The sequence below is a fragment of the Rana temporaria genome, chromosome 12, assembly GCF_905171775.1.
Source record: "Rana temporaria chromosome 12, aRanTem1.1, whole genome shotgun sequence".
Classification (NCBI taxonomy): Eukaryota; Metazoa; Chordata; class Amphibia; order Anura; family Ranidae; genus Rana; species Rana temporaria.
This window is the reverse complement of record NC_053500.1, coordinates 137,774,614-137,796,942: the sequence shown is the minus strand read 5'-3', so window position 1 is coordinate 137,796,942 and position 22,329 is coordinate 137,774,614. Positions and strand designations below refer to the sequence as shown.

At 44.8% G+C, this 22,329-nt stretch overlaps 1 protein-coding gene across 1 annotated transcript; it reads left to right on the top strand.

The window, feature by feature from the left end:
- Positions 1 to 9,925: 9,925 nt before the first annotated feature.
- Positions 9,926 to 11,473, top strand: LOC120918381 (E3 ubiquitin-protein ligase TRIM39-like). The gene has a single exon (XM_040329925.1). It carries the CDS (start codon positions 9,926 to 9,928, stop codon positions 11,471 to 11,473), a length of 1,548 nt encoding a protein of 515 aa, XP_040185859.1.
- Positions 11,474 to 22,329: the final 10,856 nt, after the last annotated feature.

Here is a 22,329-nt window from a genome sequence, read left to right as displayed (position 1 = left end):
TGTCACCGCCAGATTGCTTCCCCGTCCCCCCAGCACTTACCTTTCTCGGGTCAGCCATCCTCCCTTGATGTCTTCTCCCAAGTCCCGCGGTCGATGTCGCTTCAGCCAATCAGGTTACCGGTGTCAGTGTTAATCAAGGAATGCACACCCCCTGCGTCCCCTGGTTAACTATTTGGAAGCCGATTAGAGCCAACTGGCTGTAATCGGAAAGCCTGCAAAATAGGGGATAGTTTTATTGAATTTTTATTAATTATTTTTTTTGTTTTAATAGTATTGGCGGCGATCAGCATTTTTTTTATCCTGACTGCAACATTATGGCGGACACATCGGACACTTTTGATGCCATTTTGGGACCATTGTCATTTTTACAGCGATCAGTGCTATAAAAATGCACCGATTACTGTAAAAATGACACTGGCAGTGAAGGGGTTAACACTAGGGGGCGCTGAAGGGGTTAAGTATGTCCTAGGGATGTGTTCTAACTGGAGGGGGGATGGGCTGTGTGTGACACGACACTGATCACCACTCCCGATTGCAGGGAGCTGTGATCAGTGTCCTGTCACTAGGAAGAACTGGGAAATGCTTGTTTACATCAGCATTTCCCCGTTCTTCCTCTCCGTGAGACGATAGTGGGTATTCCCGCGGACACCCGTGGTCACATTCGCACCGGCGCGCGTACCCACAATGCCTCGTCTTAATGGGCAACGTGTGTATATATATATACGCTAATCTGCCCAGCCGTGCCATTCTGCCAACGTATATCGGCGTGACGCGGTCGTTTAGCGGTTAATGTGTTTTCCGTCTGAACTGTTTGCACTAGGTATATGTTTAAAAAATTTTTTTATTCATTTACGTCCACTGAACGATTTATCGGTCATTACATGATGGCGCTATCGCTATGGTTGGGCCGATTTTTCATATAGTGTATGGCCAGCATAAGATAAACCACACCTCCCAACATTTTGAGATGGGAATGAGGGACACCTACCAACAAACGTATGTAGTCAAAGGACACGCCCCTGGCCACACCTCCTCAAAGGAGACTTAACCCCAAAAAAGGTTAATTAAAGCGGAGGTTCACCCTAAAACATCTATATACCATTACATGCAGCATACTTGCGTCAGCTACAGTATGCCGTTATTTTTTTTTTTTTTATCGCTGTACATACTGTTATATAGTTCATTTTCTTTTCAGACTCCCGCGGGGAATAGGCGTTCCTATGAAGAGGCGTAGATGATTGACGTGCGGAAAAGGCGCATCACGTGTTCCCGAAAATAGCCGATCTGGGACTCGGCTATATACGGTGCCTGCGCAGTCAGCGCTGCACGGCTCCTAGTCTCTGCGCAGGCGCCGTATAGCGCCGTGTCCCAGATCGGCTATTTTCGGAACGTGTGACGCGCCTTTTCCGCACGTCAATCATCTACGCCTCTTCATAGGAACGCCTATTCCCTGCGGGAGTCTGAAAAGAAAATGAACTATATAACGGTAGGTACAGCGATAAAAAAAAAAAAAAAAAAATACCAGCATACTGTAGCTGATGCAAGTATGCTGCATGTAATGGTATATAGATGTTTTTTAGGGTGAACCTCCGCTTAAAGTTCACAAGGGCTTTTTTTTTTACCACTACTATTCCTTTTATTTTGGCTTTTAGGCCCCTTTCACACTGGGGCGTTTTTCGAGCGTTATTACAGCATTATTACAGCGTTTTTCGAGCGTTATTACAGCGTTATTCGAGTGTTTTTCGATCGTTATTACAGCATTATTCGATCAAAGCCTCATCTGCAATCCCAATGTGCTGGTAAAGCACCACTAAGACCCTAACGTTTTAGGGTGTTTTTGCAGTGCCTTGGTGTGAAAGGGTAAGTCGTTTTTACAGCGCTTTTCAATTAATTTCAATGGAGAGGGGCGTTTTTGGAGCGTTTTTTTTCACCGCCCAAAAGCTGCTCCAAAGATGCTGCTTGCAGGACTTTTCTCAACGACCCGCCAGTTCAACGCCTCAGTGTGAAAGGGTAAGGCGTTTTTACAGCGCTTTCAATTCATTTCAATGAAAAGGGGCGTTTTTGGAGCGTATTTTTCAGCACTCAAAAGCTGCTGCTTGCAGGACTCAGTGTGAAAGGGTCCATTGAGAGCGTTTTAAGAGCGCTATTTTTAACGCTAAAACGCTGTAAAAACGCTTCAGTGTGAAAGGGGTCTTAAAATGTACAAATGCAGCAATTTAGAAATTGGATGAAGTTAGTTTAGCCCTGGGAAGCACCTTTTGAAAGCTAAAAATTGAATTTTAAATACAACTAAATAGATCAGACCAAAATGAGGGGGAAAGATGGACAGAGGGACATTGCTCCAAATCAGGGACAGTTGGGAGCAATGGATAAAGCACCATCAAGATCCTGAGGTAAAAGTTGCCTTAGGGGACAGGACATGACAGGAAACGTAAAGGTCACAGCGATTGGACAGCTGTTTTCCCTCCAAAACCTGAATGACCAATCCACCGGTAGCTCTGTTTAGTGATAGGCTGCAATCTGCCCGGCAACTCCAAGAAGCTTGGTGCCTGAGAGAAAAGCAGGACTCTGTGGGCGGGGCACTTCAAACTCTTCCTGACTGCTGAGAGGAAAGCTGGACCGTTATTATTGGAAGCGACTCTGAGAGGAAAGTTGGACCGTTATTATTGGAAGCGACTCTGAGAGGAAAGTTGGACCGTTATTATTGGAAGCGACTCTGAGAGGAAAGCTGGACCGTTATTATTGGAAGCGACTCTGAGAGGAAAGTTGGACCGTTATTATTGGAAGCGACTCTGAGAGGAAAGTTGGACCGTTATTATTGGAAGCGACTCTGAGAGGAAAGTTGGACCGTTATTATTGGAAGCGACTCTGAGAGGAAAGCTGGACCGTTATTATTGGAAGCGACTCTGAGAGGAAAGTTGGACCGTTATTATTGGAAGCGACTCTGAGAGGAAAGTTGGACCGTTATTATTGGAAGCGACTCTGAGAGGAAAGTTGGACCGTTATTATTGGAAGCGACTCTGAGAGGAAAGTTGGACCGTTATTATTGGAAGCGACTCTGAGAGGAAAGCTGGACCGTTATTATTGGAAGCGACTCTGAGAGGAAAGTTGGACCGTTATTATTGGAAGCGACTGAAGTGGATTCAGCTCTGCAGAGTCTACGAGAAAAAAGAGATTTCTGAAGAAGACGATCGCCCAAAGAGCGGTAAGATCATTATTTGAATCGGGGCTTTTTTTTTTTTCAGTCAGAATTTTGAGAACTTTTTTTCAGTCAGAATTTTGAGAACTTTTTTTTTTCAGTCAGAATTTTGAGAACTTTTTTTTTTCAGTCAGAATTTTGAGAACTTTTTTTTCAGTCAGAATTTTGAGAACTTTTTTTTCAGTCAGAATTTTGAGAACTTTGGGCCAGATCCTCAAAAAACGGGCTTAACTTAAATATTCCGATTTAAGTTACACCGCCGCAAAATTTCTACCTAAGTGCCCGATCCACAAAGCACTTACCTAGAAATTTTTAGTGGAGTAACTTAAATCGGGCTGGCGCAAGGCGTTCCTCATCATCAGGGGGCGAATCCCATTTAAATGAGGCGCGCTCCCGCGCCGGCCGTACTGCGCATGCTCGTGACGTAATTTTCCCGACGGGCATAGCGCGAAATTACGTTACGTCGGGCTTTGTGGATCGCGACGGGTCAATAAAGTTGCGTCGGGGAAAAAAAAAAGATACGGTGGCAAAAAAAAATTCAAAATAGAAAAAAAAGCGCGGCGCGGGTAAGAAGGGTCTGCTTTTACATGGTGTAAACAGTTTACACCTTGTAAAAGCAGCCCTAATTTTGCACTTGCAAAATAAAACTTACGGCGACAAAACGAAGCATAATAGCTTCGTGGATCGCCGTAAGTCCTAATTTGCATACCCGAAGCGGCATTTCGACGCGAAATGCCCCCAGCGGCGGATGCGGTACTGCATCCTAAGATCCGGCAGTGTAATTCAATTACACATGCCGGATCTTCGTCCTAACTATGGGAAACTGATTCTGTGGATCAGTTCCATAGTTAGGACAAGGGATACGATGGAGTAACAGCAGTTACTCCGTTGTATCTCTTTTGTGGATCTGGCCCTTTTTTTTTTTTCAGTCAGAATTTTTAGAAACTTTTTTTTTTCAGTCAGAATTTTGAGAACTTTTTTTTTCAGTCAGAATTTTACCTACAGTACCTTTCAGTGCTGGGACAAGGTAATCCGGTGCCCAGGGCATAGATGAAAAACTGCCCCCCCCCAGGTTTTCACAGGGGGGGGGGGGGTTTGCGGTTTTTCATCTTTGCCCTGGTCACCGGGAAAAAAAGCTGCTACAGCATCTACAGACGAAGGGATCTATACAGGGGACACTGATGGGGGGGGGGTCCCTAATCTAATCAATGGGGGGTATAAGGGGAATCTGAGCTTAGCCCCCATTCACATCTAGGCGTTTTAACGCCTGTAGTGCTACGCCGCTGCCGCCAGAGGGATGAAAACACATGTCCCTCTATGGAGATGGTTCACATCTCCACGCTGAACGCCGGCAGCCGGCCGCCTGAAGGCTCCATTCACATCTATGCGACAAAACACCCGACGCCGAACGCTTCTGCCGCTAGAGGTGCGAATTCCCATTGCTGTCTATGGAGATGGTTCACATCTCATAGACGCCGAACGCCTGTCGCCTGAAAAAAAGTCCCGGACCCTTTTTTTCAGGCGACATTGGCGTTCGCCCATTGACAGCAATGGGAATGCTTTGTCAAAAAAAAAAAAAAAAAGTTTCACACTCGCAGCAAAATACGCCCCGTACGCCGTTGTCGCATAGATGTGAATGGAGCCGAAAAAAGGTCCCGGACCTTTTTTTTCAGGCGGCTTTCGGCGTTCGGCTAGGAGATGGGAACCATCTCCATAGAGGGGGGTCAATCTGGGGCACATCTAGGCGGACAATACCGGCGTTTTGTCGCCGCAAATCGTGGTACAAAACGCCGCTATTTGTACCGTGAATTTGTCTGCCTAGGTGTGAATGGAGCCTAATGGGGAGAGTCTGTGGGGAGGGGACTGATATAGGGGACTCTTAGAGTGGCGTAACGTGAGGGGTGCCGTGGCCCCCGGGCGCAACATTTGGGGGGGGGGGGCGCCAGTCAGTGTGTGTGTCCCCGCCTCCTTCCTCCTAATTTTGATTTACAATGCGCTTCGGCCGCCATGTTCCGTCGCAGGATGGTCCCTGGCGCCCTGTGATTGGGCGGATGGGGTCATGTGCAGTGGCGAGGCTGCCCTGTCCTCAATCGCTGGTCGGGCTGCCTGGCCCCTGCTTAGCTGTGAGCCACCGCCGTCTCCTAGCCCCCCCCCCCCCCAGCGCAGAGGCAGAGCAGATGAAAGGAAAGCAGGTGAGTGAGAGTCCCTCGTGAGTCGCGTGTAGTGCAGTTTGTAGTGTAGTGTGTAATGTTTAGTGTGTAGTGCAGTTTTTAGTGTACTTTGTAGTGTAGTTCAGTTTAAGTGTGTAGTGCACTTTGTAGTGTAGTGTGTAATGTTTAGTGTGTAGTGCAGTGCAGTTTTTAGTGTAGTGTGCAGTTTGTAGTATAGTGTGTAGTGCACTTTGTAGTGTAGTGCAGTTTAAGTGTGTAGTGCAGTTTGTAGTGTGTAGTGTAGTGTGTAATGTGTAGTGCAGTTTGTAGTGTGTAGTGCAGTTTGTAGTATAGTGTGTAATGTTTAGTGTGTAGTGCAGTTTGTAGTATAGTGTGTAATGTTTAGTGTGTAGTGCAGTTTGTAGTATAGTGTGTAATGTTTAGTGTGTAGTGCACTTTGTAGTGTAGTGTGTAGTGCAGGGTTTGACAAATTTGCTTGGAATCTAGGAGCCAGCTAAAAAAGTTAGGAGCCAGAAAACGCGCCCCGTCCCGCCGAGCTCGCGCGCAGAAGCGAACACATACATGAGCAGCGCCCGCATATGTAAACGGTATTCAAACCACACATGTGAGGTATCGCCGCGATTGGTAGAGCGAGAGCAATAATTCTAGCCCTAGACCCCCTCTGTAACTCAAAACATGCAACCTGTAGATTTTTTTAAACGTCGCCTATGAAGATTTTAAAGGGTAAAAGTTTGTCGCCATTCCACGAGCGGACGCAATTTTGAAGCGTGACATGTTGGGTATCAATTTACTCGGCGTAACATTATCTTTCATAATATTAAAAAAAATGGGGCTAACTTTACTGTTGTCTTATTTTTTAATTAAAAAAAGTGTAATTGTTTCCCAAAAAAAGTGCGCTTGTAAGACCGCTGCGCAAATACGGTGTGACAGAAAGTATTGCAACGATCGCCATTTTATTCTCTAGGTTGTTAGGATAAAAAATATATATAATGTTTGGGGGTTCTAATTAGAGGGAAGAAGATGACAGTGAAAAATGACATTAGAATTGCTGTTTAACTTGTAATGCTTAACTTGTAATACCAACGGCCACCACCAGATGGCGCCAGCTCACAAAAACAACTTCCAAGCCAAGTCACCAGGACACCATTTTTAGTCGCCCTGGCGACCGGGATTTGTCGAGCCCTGGTTTAGTGTGTAGTGCACTTTGTAGTGTAGTGTAGTGTTTAGTGTAGTGCAGTTTGTAGTTTAGTGTGTAGTGTGTAATGTTTAGTGTGTAGTGCACTTTGTAGTGTGTAGTGCACTTTGTAGTGTAGTGTATAATTTTTAGTGTGTAGTGCAGTGTGTAATGTTTGTAGTGTAGTGTATAATGTTTAGTGTGTAGTGTAGTGTAGTGTAGTGTATAATTTTTAGTGTGTAGTGCAGTGGCGGTGCGTCCATAAAGGTCACAGGAGTGCCGCGCCTGTCACTCTCTAATCACCATAGATAGATGCATGCATGCATCTATCTATGGTCGCTGTTGCCGCCCCCTATTCATGTGCCCGGTCCCTTGTCTGGCGCCGGGCATATGAATTACAGCGGCGGGGGGGGGGGGGGTGTTTTGGAATCGCCTGATTAGAGCCAGAGGCTCTAATAGGCTTCCAAAAGGGTAAACAGCGGGCGCACTGCTGTGCGTTTGCTGATTACTCAGTGTTGTGTTAGGGAACCGACTACATCGCTGCCCTAACACTGACCCACCTCTCGGCCAATCAGGTTGCTCAGGTCTGGTTACCTGTCGCCTGATTGGCTGAAACAACAGGCGCCGCTATTGGACGCCTGACGGGACATGAGGACCGGAGAAGTGCAGGAGACATGAAGGACCCCGCTCATTACCCGCTGCCCCACTACAGGGTAAGTGTCGGGCAGACGACGAGCGGGTGGGGGCACACTCACACTGGCAGCATTTGGCACAGTGGCAGCATTTGGGCACTGGAAGCGTTTGATGGGCAGTTTGGGCACAGTGGCTGCAATTGATGGCACAGTGGCTGCAATTGATGGGCACAGTTATTTGATGGGCCCAGTGTCAGCGTTTGATGGGCCCAGTGTCAGCGTTTGATGGGCCCAGTGTCAGCGTTTGATGGGCCCAGTGTCAGCGTTTGATGGGCCCAGTGTCAGCGTTTGATGGGCACAGTGTCAGCGTTTGATGGGCACAGTGGCTGCAATTGATGGGCACAGTTGTTTGATGGGCACAGTGTCAGCGTTTGATGGGCACAGTGTCAGCGTTTGATGGGCACAGTGGCTGCAATTGATGGGCACAGTTATTTGATGGGCCCAGTGTCAGCGTTTGATGGGCCCAGTGTCAGCGTTTGATGGGCACAGTGTCAGCGTTTGATGGGCACAGTGTCAGCGTTTGATGGGCACAGTGGCTGCAATTGATAGGGTTTTTTTCAAATTTTTTTTTTTTTAGCTTGTTTGCGTTTTTTAGCACCAGCCACCACTGGTGTAGTGTGCAGTTTAGTGTGTAGTGTAGTATAGTGATGTAGAAATCAGGTAGGTCAGTGCAGGAATCAGGTAGGTCAGTACTATTGTAGGAAGGGAAGGGATTTGGGGAGTGTGAAAAGTCTGCAGGTTAGGGGGGGCGCAAGTTTCTTGCCTTGCCCTGGGCGCTGACAACCCACGCTACGCCACTGCTTAAAATGAATTGTGAATGATGGTGGAAACCCCCAAGGATAATCCAAGTATTAATACACTCCAATCCATACTGTTCAATCTCCACACACACACACATATAATAGTGTATGAATAGAGGTGTAAATCCATTCCACATTAGCTGTGCTAATATCCAACGTATATAACTCAAAAGGTGCTTATAAAATGGATATTGGCACAACACATTGTGGAATGGATTTGCACCACTATTCATACACTATTATATATGTGTGTGGAGATTGAACAGTATATATTGTATGTTTAACCACTTCCATACAGGGCACTTACGCACCTTCCCGCCCAAGCCAATTTTCAGCTTTCAGCACTGTCGCACTTTGAATGACAATTGCGTGGTCATGCTACACTGTACCCAAACAAAATTGGCGTCCTTTTTTCCCCACAAATAGAGCTTTCTTTTGGTGGTATTTAATCACCTCTGCGATTTATTTATTTTTTATTTTTTTGCGCAACAACTAAAAAATTAAGTTTTTATTTTTTTCTGTTAATTTTTTTGTAAATAAGTAAGTTTTCTCTTTCAATTACGGGCACTGATATGGCGGCACTGATGAGATGGCACTGATGGACATCGATGAGGTAGTACTGACGGGCACAGATGAGGTGGCACTGATTGGCGGCGCTGGTATGCGGCACTGATGGGCACTCATGGGCGGCACTGATGGGCACTTAAGGGGGCGGCACTGATGGGCACTCATGGGCGGCACTGGGCACTCATGGGCGGCACTTATGGGTGGCACTGATGGATACTTATGGGTGGCACAGATGGGCACTGATAGGTGGGCATGGATGGGCACTGTGGGGTGGCACTGATGGACACTGTGGGGTGGCACTGATGGACACTGTGGGGCAGCACTGATTTAACCATGTTGCCAGTCAGTGCCCATTTGTGGGCACTGATTGGCATCTTTTTTATTGCTTTTTTTTTTTCAGACTTTTATTTTTTTATTTTTTGCCCTTCCCTGGTGGTCCAGGGTGGGCTTCCCTGGTGGTCCAGTGTGGCGATCCGAGGGGGGCTGCGCTGATAAACAATCAGCACAAACCCCCCCTGTCAGGAGAGCCGCTCCTGTTTACATCGTGATCAGCCGTGGTTGGACACGGCTGATCACGTGGTAAAGAGCCTCCGTGAGAGACTCTTTACCGAGATCGGTGTTGCGGGGTGTCAGACTGACACCCTGCAACAACGATCGCCGCGATGCGCGCCCCCGGGGGCGCGCAGCGGCTCAGAATCCTGATGACGTCCAGTCAGGATTCTACAACCACTTTGCCGACGTCAATCTGTCATTGGCGGGCGGCAAGTGGTTAAATGAGATTGGAGTGTATTAATACTTGGGGTTTCCACCATCATTATTGAGGTTGTGCTGCATTTTTTCAATTTAAAATGTTTTGGGTTTCTAAGGGGACCACTGATACAAGGGGATTCTGATCTAATGGGTTCCTCTATGGGGGGGGCCCCTGTATTATGGAGGGCGTAATACTGACCCCTATAATAAGTAGGTCACACTGACCCCTGTATTACAAAGGGGGGTGATACTGACCCTCACCGTGGATGGCGGGGGGGGGGGGGGAGCGATCACTCGTCCTCTGCTGCAGATGGCGCTGGACTCCTGGACAGGTAAGTGTGCCGATATTAAAAGTCAGCAGCTGCAGTATTTGTAGCTGCTGGCTTTTAATATTTTTCAGCGGACATCCGCTTTAAGAACATTTGAGATCTTGGAGTGTGTGTGGACTGTTCTTTGAAAGGTGAGCTGGAAAAGCGAAGCTCTGCTGACCCTTCTATAGATTATTCCTTCCGTCTGTTAGTCAAAAGAAATTTAACAAACTTTCACTTTCATTTCTCCTCCTGCAGGCTACAATGGCGTCTGCTGATCTGAGAGACGATCTGAGGTGCTCCATCTGTCTGGACATTTATACAGATCCGGTAAACCTGAGATGTGGGCACAGCTTCTGCCGGGAATGTATTGACCATGTGCTGGACACTCAGGAGACGTCTGGACTTTATACCTGTCCGGAGTGCAGAGAGGAGTTCAAGGAGCGACCTGTACTGTCTAGCGCTAGAGCTCTACGGAACATAGCGGAGATGCTTTTGATTTCTCAGTCCAATCAGGAAGAGACAGGGATTTATTGTACTTACTGTGTGGATTCTCCTGTACCGGCTATAAAATCCTGCCTGTGGTGTGAAAGTTCTCTATGTGGCAGACATTTGAGAGTCCATCCCAAGTCACCAGAACACGTCTTATCCGATCCCACCAACTCCCCGGAGAACAGAAAATGCTCCATCCATAAAAAGATTGTGGAGTATTACTGCACCAAGGAAAAGGTTTGTATCTGTGCTCACTGTATTGTCATTGGAGATCACAAAGGACACCCGGTGGAGTCGCTGGATGAGGCCTCTGAGAAGAAGAAGGAGAAGATGAGGAAAGATCTGGAGATGATGACCTCAAATATTGCATGGGCTGAGAAACAAGTCCGGAGTCTGGAGGAACGCAAGACAGACGTACAAGAAAAAGCAGCCGGTGTAATGGAGAGAGTCGCTGCCCTGTTCAGAGATATCAGGAGAGAGCTGGAAGAACTTGAGAAGAGAGTCCTGAGTGAGATTTCCATGGAGGAGAAGAAGATGTCACAATCTCTGTCCAATCTAATCCAACAACTGGAGATACAGAAGGACGAGTTGTCCAGGATGATGAGTCACATTGAGGAATTGTGTAACATCTCCGACCCAATGACCATCCTGAAGGATCGGAACTCAGACAGAGAGGAGATCTGTCATACCGAGCAGGAGGATAATATGGAGACAATGATTCCGAGGGAAGGTGATTTTTATGAGAATTCCATCACAGAGAAATTACACAAATTATCTGACTTTATAAAAGATTTTACCTTCTGTATACAGAAACCAGAAGGAGTTTTACTTGATGAGGAAACAGCCATTTTTAATATACAGTTTTCAGGGTATTTTAAAACTGCGTTCAGGTCAGCAGTCCAAATAAATCGTCCAGAAGGTCCCCAAAGATTAAGGGACGGTCAGGTTCTAAGCAGGAAAAGTTTTTCTTCAGGGCGGCATTCCTGGGAGGTGGACACGAGTAATTCTACTACCTGGAGAGTCGGGTTGTGTTATCCCAGTATGGACAGGAATTCATTTATTGGGGAAAATAAGTATTCCTGGTGTATAGGAAGGCATAATAATGAATATCATTATGTGTATGAAAGTAAACGTATACCATTTCCCCACAAGCCAACCAGCCATAAATTCAGGATCTGTCTGGATTATGAAGCCGGGAAGATCTCCTTTTATGAGCTGAGCGACCCAATCAGACACCTCCACACCTTCACCATCACCTTCACTGAGCCCCTCCACCTTGGGATCTATTTTTGGAATGGATCAGTGCCAATTGCCAAGTAGAATGATATTTTTGTGTACATTTTATCTCATTCTGTGCAGTGAGTGACGGTTTTATTGGTAGACCCAAATCTCATAGTTCAGTGTTTAGTGGATTCTCGGGTGTTACAAAAACATTTTGTTTTCTTGTCTTTCTCTGGGATTTCAGTGGTGAAATCTTTTCATGGGGCTCCTATTCTGTTAAATGTCTAATGTATTGAATATAATGTATTATGGTGGGAATATCACAGCACTGGAGTCCTTTGAAAGCTATAAAATGCCAGAAAGTGCCTCAGCCCACCAGACTCCAGGAAGAATTCTTGTAGCTTAAAGCAGTTGTATAGTCCCATAAATTTATTTTTATTTTTTAGTCACCTGTAAGGCAAAAGGCATACTAGCTCATTATGAAATACTTACCTTAGAACGAAGCGTCGGAAACTTACCTGGTCCATGCCGAGGTAGCTGACATGCTGCCTCGGCGTGTCTTCCGGGTATCGCGGCTCCAGCGCTGGGAGTGGCTGGAGCCGCGATGTCGTCATTCCCGCACGGGAGACTTCTTTCCGGCAAAGTCCGGCGTCTGCCGGGCCTTCAGCTGAGAATCCCCTGTGCGCATGCGCCACTGCAGTCAGCGGCTCATTGCAAGGGGAATATCTTTACGGTTTAGGAGATATTTTTTTTTTTTTTTACCTACAGGTAAGCCTTATTATAGGCTTACCCAGGGATGGACTGGCCATAGGGACTACAGGGAGTTTCCCGGTGGGCCGATGGCTCAGTGGGCCTTTTTTAAAACAGAGATGCTGCTTGGAGGACTTTTTTTAATGCCCTGGCAGCGCCCCAGTGTGAAAGCACTCAGGCTTTCACACTGGGACTGCAGCGGAAGCGTTTTTCAGTCACTTTACAGGCGCCCAAAAGCGCCTAAAAAATGCCTCAGTGTAAAAAGGGGTCCTACACTCACCCCCTCTCTTTTACACTCACTGGCCCAGATTCAGGTAGATTTGCCCCTTTTTTACGGAGGCGCAGGGCAGCGTTTTTGCCCTGCGCCCCCGCAAATTTCCTGCGCTACCCGCGATTCACGGAGCAGTAGCTCCGTAAATTACGTGTGCGCTGTGTAAACTTGCCCTGCGTAAGGGCGCCTAATGTAAATGATCCTGTAGGGGGCGGGAATCATTTAAATTAGGCGCGCTCCCACGCCGAGCGTAGAGCGCATGCTCCGTCGGGAAACTTTCCCGACGTGCATTGCGGCAAATGACGTCGCAAGGATGTCATTTGCTTCCAAGTGAACGTGAATGGCGTCCAGCGCCATTCACGAATCACTTACGCAAACGACGTGAAATTCAAATTTCGCGACGCGGGAACGACGGGTATACTTTAGCATTGGCTGCCTCTACTATTAGAAGGGGCAGCCTTACGCTAAACACGCCGTACGGAAACGACGTATCTTGCGTACGCAGGGCTCGCGCAACATTGTGAATCGGTGTTAGTATGCAATTTGCATACTATACGCTGAGCACAATGGGAGCGCCCCCTAGCGGCCATCGCAAGAATGCAGCCTAAGATATGCGTGGCATAAGAGCCTTATGCCACGCAGATTTTAGGCTGCAGTCGGCGTTACGATGTTCCTGAATCAGGAGCATTCGTAACGCCGGGGCAAGTAAGCAATTGCGCTGTGTAACCTATGGTTACACAGGCGCAATTGCTTCTTGAATCCGGGCCACTCTCTTTTTCTTACACTCAACCCCCTCTCTCACCCACCCCCTCTCACCCCCTTTCCCTCCTCCCTCTCATTCCCCTCTCTCTCACCCTCTCATGATATACAATAATGGATGTAGGGGCCTTTTGGTGGGCATGATTTTTCAGGGGGGTGGGGGCAGCATTTTATTGAATTAAAGTGGGCCGGTCTGGATGAAGTCCAGGGCCACATTTTTGTCCCAGTCCAGCCCTGGGCTTACCTGTAGGTAAAAGTTACAAAAATTACTATACAACCGCTTTAAAGCGGTAGTAAACTGCCAGTTATAATGTGCTAGTATACATCGCATACTAGCACATTATGGGAAACTTGCCTTAAAGCAAAGCCCTCCAGCGCCACTCTGTCACCTCTGACAAGGCTTTCAGCTTCACTTGGTCTACCTTCCGGGTTGGTGGGCTCTGGTCCTTTGATTAGATGAGCTGTGATGACTTCACTCCCACACATGTTCACGGCACAGGGCTCTGAAGGAATGGCGTGAGTATGCTGTTCCTTCAGAGCGCATACACCGGGGACCTCACCCGCAGGTTCACAAATAAATATCTCTTAAATAGTGCACGTTTAGGAGATATTTACTGTAGGAAGTACCTATATTTACTGTACTTATAGGTAAGCCTTACCTATTGGTAAAAATAATCCAAGTAGTTTTATTTTTATTTTTTTAATTCTCTGTTTTTATTTTAAGAAAGAAAGAAATACAGGAAACCAAAAAAGGAACAAACAAAATCCAATAAAACATTGTATATGGATATTACATTATATCTCTCTCTTCAACTCTATTTCATTTATTACCTCAAAGGAAAGTAAAAATATAATATATCATATCCCCGGCGACTTTCTTTTCCTTAAGTCCAATACCACTGGGAGAAATGATATAACCAAATTACTATTCCTTCTATAACTTAAATTCATTCTTTCCCAGTTATTTCATCGCCCATCCTAATTATCCATATATTGCCTACTCTTTGAACTAGTTCCCTCTTTAGCTCCGTCACCCTTCCTTCCCCATATCTTTTCCCTCATACCCTCCCCCACTTATCCCCTCCTCAAGACCCCCATCTCCTCTACTTCTCCTCTTCCGTCCGTGCTAAGCAACGGATCGGAAGCAGGACAAAAAAAAACCCCCACCCCCTCCGCTGTCAACACTGTGATGAGCCGAGAAAATTAGGTTCAATGCTTCCGAGCATGCGTCGAATTGTTTCCGAGCATGCGTCGGAATTTTGCGCGTTGGAATTGCTACAGACGATCGGATTTTCCGATAGGATTTTTTTCCGTCTGAAAATTTGAGAACCAGCTCTCAATATTTTGCTGGCGGAAATTCTGCCAGCAAAAGTCCAATGGAGCCTACTCACGGTCGGAATTTCCGTTCAAAAGCTCACGGACTTTTCCTGTCAGATTTTCCGATCGTGTGTACGGGGCATAATGAGCTAGCATGTATCACATACTAATTCATTATGAAATACTTTAGAACGAAGCTGTTGCAGCCAGCGGTCCCTGCACACCGCTGTGACCGGTGACATGTCTCCCGGAGTTATGTCTTGGTTTGAGGGCTCCGGCGTCGTGATTGGCCACCGGTGATGGCATGGCTGCTGAAAAAAACGCCACGAATGGGCCGTTTCTTCAGTGGGAATGTGCTGACGACTTTGGCGCAAGCGTATATGGTAAATATCTCCTAAATCATAATTTAGGAAATAGTTACAGTACCTACAGGTAAGCCTTATTAAAGGCTTACCTGTAGGTAAAAGTGGTGTAACTAGGTTTAACAAGTGCGACAAACTGATACAGCTTCCAAGGTCTAGCTCTACTCTTTACACCACACACATCTAGTACAAAAGAACAATTTTCTGAAAAAAAGAAATTTTGCAAAAGTGGGTGTGATTTTTGTCTATACAGGGGGTCCCCGACTTACGAACGCCCGAGTTGCGAACTTCTCCTACTTACCGGGCGCTGCAGGGACCCTCTGCCATTTTCCGCGGACAGTCTGCTGTTCTGCGCATGCGCGTCCATACGGAGCCTCGGGAAATGTCCGTAATTGGCCGCGCATGCGCAGAATGGCGTTCGATGGAACATCGGAAAACTTTGGGAATGTCCGTAATTGCCGTTCTACGCATGCACGGCCGACTTACGAACATTTCCGATCCCTAACGTGTTCGTAACAGAAGGACCCAGTGGTTAAAGAAACACCAACATGGAGTTCTACTTTATGACAATGGGCAGGGGAAAGGACCCATCTGGAAAGAAAAAAAAAATAACAAGCTGGAGCTCTGCTTCAAGTCAATATAAATATGAAAAATCACATAGAAATATATTATAAATTTAAAATTGTTAAAAAAATGTAATGTTCTAAAACTACAGTTTTCTTTTAAAAAGTTATTTTAGGGTGTGTATTTATTAAAAAAAAAAAAAAAAAAAAAATGTTGCTTAGCTGTTCCTTGAATTTACACTGCGTGCCCCCAAGGCTATTTTCTTGGCAATTCAAATGTGTGAATGCGGAAAGTACACAGTATGGCCATTAGATGGCGATGAGGAGCATATTTATTCCCTATAATAGTCAGTACGGTTTAGCGGCCATTATGCTGTATTTTCTACATTCACACATTTTGAGGTGCAGAGAATATAGACTGAGAACATACAATTTTGCCCCATTCACACAGATTGAATTTACATGCAGTCTCGGTGGATGAACAGGTATGCAATTTTTATGCAGCCATAGATAGGTTAACCCAGCTGTATTTTGATCCATCTATAGGCAGGCTGGTTGTATAAAGCCTCCATTGACTTCTGTACGTGTTGGATAATTTCCGCACAATCAATGGATATAGCTGAAGTTGCTGATGAGTGAGTTCTGACAGCGGCGAATTCTCTCTTTGCTCCCTTGAGAATTGACAATCGCTCCATGGGAGAGATTCCCCCATCCACATCGAATGTGTGAATGGGGAAAGAATATATATATATATATATATATATATATATATATATATATATATATATATATATATATATATATATATATATATATATATATATATATATATATATACCTGCTGGTTGAATGAAAGAAAATTAGTTATGTTATGGTCTGCCCAAGTATAAAACTCCTTCTTAATGCAAAGTTCCCCCAGGATTTTTTTTTTTTTAGTCAGCAGCTACAAATACTGCAGCTGCTGACTTTTAAAATAAGGACACTTGCCTGTCCAGGGCGCCCGCGATGTCGGCACCCGAAGCCGACCTGTCCCTCGAATTCAAGTGGAGGCGCCGGCATCTTCAGTAAGGAGATCGGGAAGTGAAGCCTAGCGGCTTCACAGCCTGGTTCCCTACTGCGCATGCGTGAGCCGCACTGCGTGTTCTGAGTGGTCCCTGCTGTCTCCTGGGACCTGTGTGTCTCTCAGAAGACATCGGAGGGGGGACGGAGGAGGGGCTGGACATGGCGTAGATCGCTGAGGATACTGCTGCGATCTATCGTCAGAAGTGGGAGCAAATACCTGGATTAGACAGGTATCTGCTACCCTCTCCCCCCTGAAAGGAATGTGAAAGGAATGCGAAAAGCGGAAGTTCCATTTATGGGTGGAACTCCGCTTTAAGAAAAAAATTCAGAACAACTTCGTTCAATCATCACGGTGTCCTCTCCTTTACTTGAAACTTGTAGAATTTTGATGTTTTCAGTTTATGACTTTGCAGTATGTAATGTTCTGTAACCCCCAGCAACCAATCATCATTCACCTCTTATTGTCCTGACAAGCTCTGACCTGGTAAGAGGACTTTTGATTGGTTGATAGAGGTTGTGACAGTAAACATTGTTATTACTTAGAAAATGTTGGTTATGCATCTTAATATGGTGAAGGTTTACTTTAAAGTGGTTAAAGTGGATGACAATGTAGAGCGGATATATGCAATTAGCGGACCTCCAGCTGTTGCAGAACTACAGATTCCATGAGGCATAGCAATACTCTGACAGCCACAAGCATGACACCCAGAGGCAGAGGCATGATGGGACTTGTAGTTTTGCAACAGCTGGAGGTCCGCTAATTGCATATCCCTGATGTAGAGTATAAGATTTCCTATCATCTGTGCCCAGTCTTCCCACACAGTTAATCCAGCTGAGCAATCCTCTGTTATTGTTTATTGTTCAGACTTCCAGATAAAAAACCTGTCTAAATAAAAAGTCCTTTCCTCTCTCCTTTCTTTAAATAAAGGGTTATTTACATATCTAGCTTGGACATGTTTATCATATGTTATGTTTATCATATTATGAGGTGATCCACAGTATAAAAAGTGAGAAATCCACCCCTCCCCCCCACATAACACATCCTGGTAATATACAATGAACTGTGGATCACCTCATATTATGATAAACATAACATATGATAAACGTGTCCAAGCTAGATATGTAAATAACCTGTCACTCAAAGCAAGGAGAGAGGAAAGGATCTTTTTATTTAGACAGGTTTTTATTTGGAAGTCTGTTAATTTTCACTGAACAATAAAAGAGGATTGCTCAGAGCTGGATTAACTCTGTGTGGCAAGACTGGGCACAGATGATAGGAAATCTTAGGCTGAATTCACACCTTGGCGTACAAAATCGTGGCGACAAAACCCCGCGATTGTGAATGCAGCCTTACCCCCTCTATGGAGATGGTTCACATCTCCTATGCCGAACGCCGAAAGCTGCCTTGTTTTCAGGCGGCAGGCATACGGCGTTCGGCGTTCAGCGTGGAGATGTGAACCATCTCCATAGAGGGCAATGTGAAATCATCCCTCCAGCGTCTCAGGGGCGGCTGCGGCGTCGCACTACAGGCGTATATACGCCTAGGTGTGAACGGGGGCTTATACTCTACATTGTGACATCAAAGAAAAAATCCATTTACACTACTAACGTATTTTTGTCATGTTATTACAAAGTTGATGGATAAATTGTCATTGTTAAAAATAAAATTGCAATTTTTCTGTGATTATTGTTTTTTCATCTTTTATATGTAATAAGTAGCTGTCATGTATACACAGTGAGGTCAGACGTATAGGGGGATGTGTCAGCATGGCCAAAGGAGTCAGCGGGATATAGGGAGATAAGAGCTGCAATCAGTACACCTTCCCAGTTTCTTAACCGACTCCAGCTCCATATTCTTAGGCTCCATTCACACTTGCGACTTGTCATGCAACTTTGGACATCAAAGTCGCATGACAAGCCGTTCCCCATGTTTTTTGATGATAACCATTCCTTAATGTGCGACTTAGGCCTCGTACACACGATAGGTTAACCAGAGGACAACGGTCTGATGGACCGTTTTCATCAGTCAAAAACGATCGTGTGTGGGCCCCATAGGTTATTTAACCATCGGTTAAAAAAAAAAGCCAACTTGCTTTAAATTTAACCGATGGATTCCTAACCGATAGGTCAAAACCGATCGTTAGTAATCACGACCATCGGTTAAAAATCCACGCATGCTCAGAATCAAGTCGACGCATGCTTGGAAGCATTGAACTTCGTTTTTTTCAGCACGTCGTTGTGTTTTACGTCACCGCGTTCTGACACGATCAGAACGCGGTAAGTGTGTTCAGTTAATCTTTGAAAGTAAAAGATAGACACTGGTTGTCGTACACATTGGCTCCAGATTCTGGCCGCTCCAGTTTTGTTAAATTTGCGTTTTATGTCATCCTACTTAACCACTTCGGCCCCGGTAGAATTTACCCCCTTCCTGACCAGAGCACTTTTTGCGATTTGGCACTGCGTCGCTTTAACTGACAATTGTGCCATTGTGTGATGCTGTACCCAAACAAAATTTGCATCCTTTTTTCCCCCACAAATAGAGATTTCTTTTGGTGGTATTTGATCACCTCTGCGGTTTTTATTTTTTGCGCTATAAACAAAAATAGAGCGTAAATTTTGGAAAAAATTAAATATTTTTTACTTTTTGCTATAATGTCCCCAAAAAATATAATAAAAAATGTTTACCTCAGTTTAGGCCAATACGTATTCTTCTACATATTTTTTGGTAAAAAAAATCGCAATAAGCGTATATGATTGGTTTGCGCAAAAGTAATAGCGTCTAGAAAATAGGGGATTGTTTTATGACATTTTTATTATAATGTTATTTATTTTTTTACTAGTAATGGCGGCGATCAGCGATTTTTTTTTTTTTTTTTTTTTTTTTTTTTTTTTTAACCTGACTGTGACATTATGGCGGACACATCGGACGAGGACCGCTGCGGGGGCTTCGATCTAAGGTAAGTAATTCATAATGAGCTAGTATGCTATTCATACTAGCTCATTATGCCTTTGTCTTGCAGGGTATTTTTATATATATATATATATATATATATATATATATATATATATATATATATATATATATATATATATATATATATATATATATATATATATATTTATATTTTACAACCACTTTAAGAAGCAGAGTTGCGTTAAAGGGTAACTCCTCTTTCGTGGGAAAAAATAGAAGAAAAAAAAAAAAATATATATATATATATATATAGCATATACAATTGCAACTCCAGTCCTATTGTAAATGAATGTTATTACCTTTTCTTTTTAATCTGCAGCTTTGTAATTATCTGTAAAATGCAAAATGACCCCCCTTAGAAACATCATTTCCCGCTTGTGTGATTGGCTCACTGATTTTCCCAGAAGTCTGCACTAAGATACAAGTCAGATTTCAGGCATCCCCTGCAACAAGAATGTCAGTTTTGGTGAGATACACTCAATAGAAAATCACATCTAAAGGGATGCTGCAATTTTCCTCATTAGAGCTCTGCAGGTGCAGCAGCTGTTTGATAATTATAAAACCACTCCTATATTCACTTACCACATAGAAACACACAGGGATTTCTTCAGAATAACAAAAGGTAGGAATCCGCAACAAAATGTTTTAATCTCTGTAATGTGCATAGATCACCCAGAGGGAAATGTTTTTATTCTCTTTAATTGTACAGTATGTATGCAGAATAAGCAGCGATAAAAAATCTCAATATAAAGGGCAAAAATAAATAAGAAAAATATATATAACTAGAATATAAAGTCCACAAATTCATACATTTACAAATGATAAAAAGTGAAAGTGCAACCAGTAAAACATATTGGTATACATAACAAATATAGTTATTTTAGATAAATGGGTGAAACCAACATACAAATCCACTGCAAAGTGCAAATAAGTTGGAATGAAGAGATCCACCATCGGACATAAACACTCAGCACACGCCTCTTACCAGAGGTGATGGACCAAAAATGATAATGGTCATAAGTGCAAATCCCAAAACATTGGGAGCCAGCAGCAGATGAAGCGATAGCCATTTGATAGCGAATCCAGATATATCAGGGGATAAACAAACAGGCCAACAAATGGAAAGTTCGTTTTAAGTGGTAAAAAGTACGTAAGCCAGCTCGAGGTCATACAAACTGTAAGCAAAAGGATCCAGCACACTGTCGGCTTGTGGATTGCAAAGCATACATGATGTCGTTGACATCTGACCAATCGATGCGTTTCGTCATCAATGGGGGCAGGCAGAACACAAACGTCAAGATTCTGTTGGTCCAGATCCTTCCAAAAAAAAAAAATACAGGTTCCATTGGTGGAACCAATAGCTAAAAAAGATGAATTCTCAATGTGTAGACTAAGGCAGCCCATATGTTTTTTAATCTTTTTTTCATCTTCATATTTTAATCTTTTTTTCAGTGAGTTAAAAGACAGAAAATGAACAATTCCCTCCTGCTTTACTATTGTGTTCTGATGGGGGGGAGACTTCATGATCAATCAGCTGGCTGCACTGATTGATCAGGACAAACCTGACAGGCTGATTGTACAGAAATCGATCAGTAGGTTGACTTCTGTACAACCAGGGTGCCCAGTCCCTTGCTGAACCAGCCGAATTTCGATCCATGTATGGCCAGCTTTAGTGAACTTCAGAATAACATGTTGAGGTTCTAACCTTAAAGTGGAGTTCCACCCAAAAATTGAACTTTTGCTTTTCAGAACCCCCCCCCTCCGGTGTCACATTTGGCACCTTTCAGGGGGGGGGGGGAGAAGATACCTGTGTAATACAGGCATAGATACCTGAGGCATGGATACCTGAGCCCCTATCTATGTCCCTTCCCGCCCCCGCTGTCTTCTGGGAGACACACAGGTCCCAGAAGACAGCAGGGACTAGTGAGGATGCGCAGCACAACTCGCGCATGCGCAGTAGGGAACCAGGAAGTGAAGCCGCAAGGCTTCACTTCCTGATTCCCTCACCGAGGATGGCGGCGACAGCCGCCGAGCGGCGCCCTGGACAGGTTAGCGTCCTTCTATTAAAAGTCAGCAGCTGCTGTATGTGTAGCTGCCGTCTTTTAATATATTTATTTTTTTAGGCGGACCTCTGCTTTAAAGTGGTTCTAAAGGCTCATATAGGTAGATTCAGGTAGGGGCGCGCAAATCTAAGGTGGGGTAGCATAGCGTGTTTACACTACGCCGCCTTAAGTAAGAGAGGCAAGTACTGTATTCTCAAAGTACTTGCCTCCTTACTTAGGGCGGCGTAGCGTAAATGCGGCGGGCGTAAGGGCGCCTAATTCAAATGTGTTGGAGGGGGGCGTGTTTTATGGTAATGAGGCATTTTTTTAATTACTGCGCATGCGCCGGGCGCCTACATCTCCCAGTGTGCATTGCGGCTAAGTACGCCGCACGGGCCTATTGATTTCGACGTGGACGTAAACAACGTAAATCCCGATTCGCGGACGACTTACGCAAACGACGTAAAAAATTCGAATCTCGCGTCGGGAACGGCGGCCATACTTTAACATTGTTATTCCACCTAATAGATGGAATAACTTTAGGCCTGCTAATGCCTTACGGAAACTGCGTAAATCTACTGCGGCGGCCGGGTGTACGTTCGTGAATCGGCGTATCAACTCATTTACATATTCTACGCCGACCGCAATGGAAGCGCCACCTAGCGGCCATCCGAAAAATTGCAACCTATGATAGGACGGCGCAAGCCGTCTTATCTTAGATATGTTTAAGCGTATCTCTGTTTGAGCATACGCTTAAACATAAGTCGGCATAGATTCTGAGTTAGGCCGGCTTATCAGTAGATAAGTCGACCTAACTCTTACTGAATCTACCTAAAAGTTTTTTACCTGGTTAAG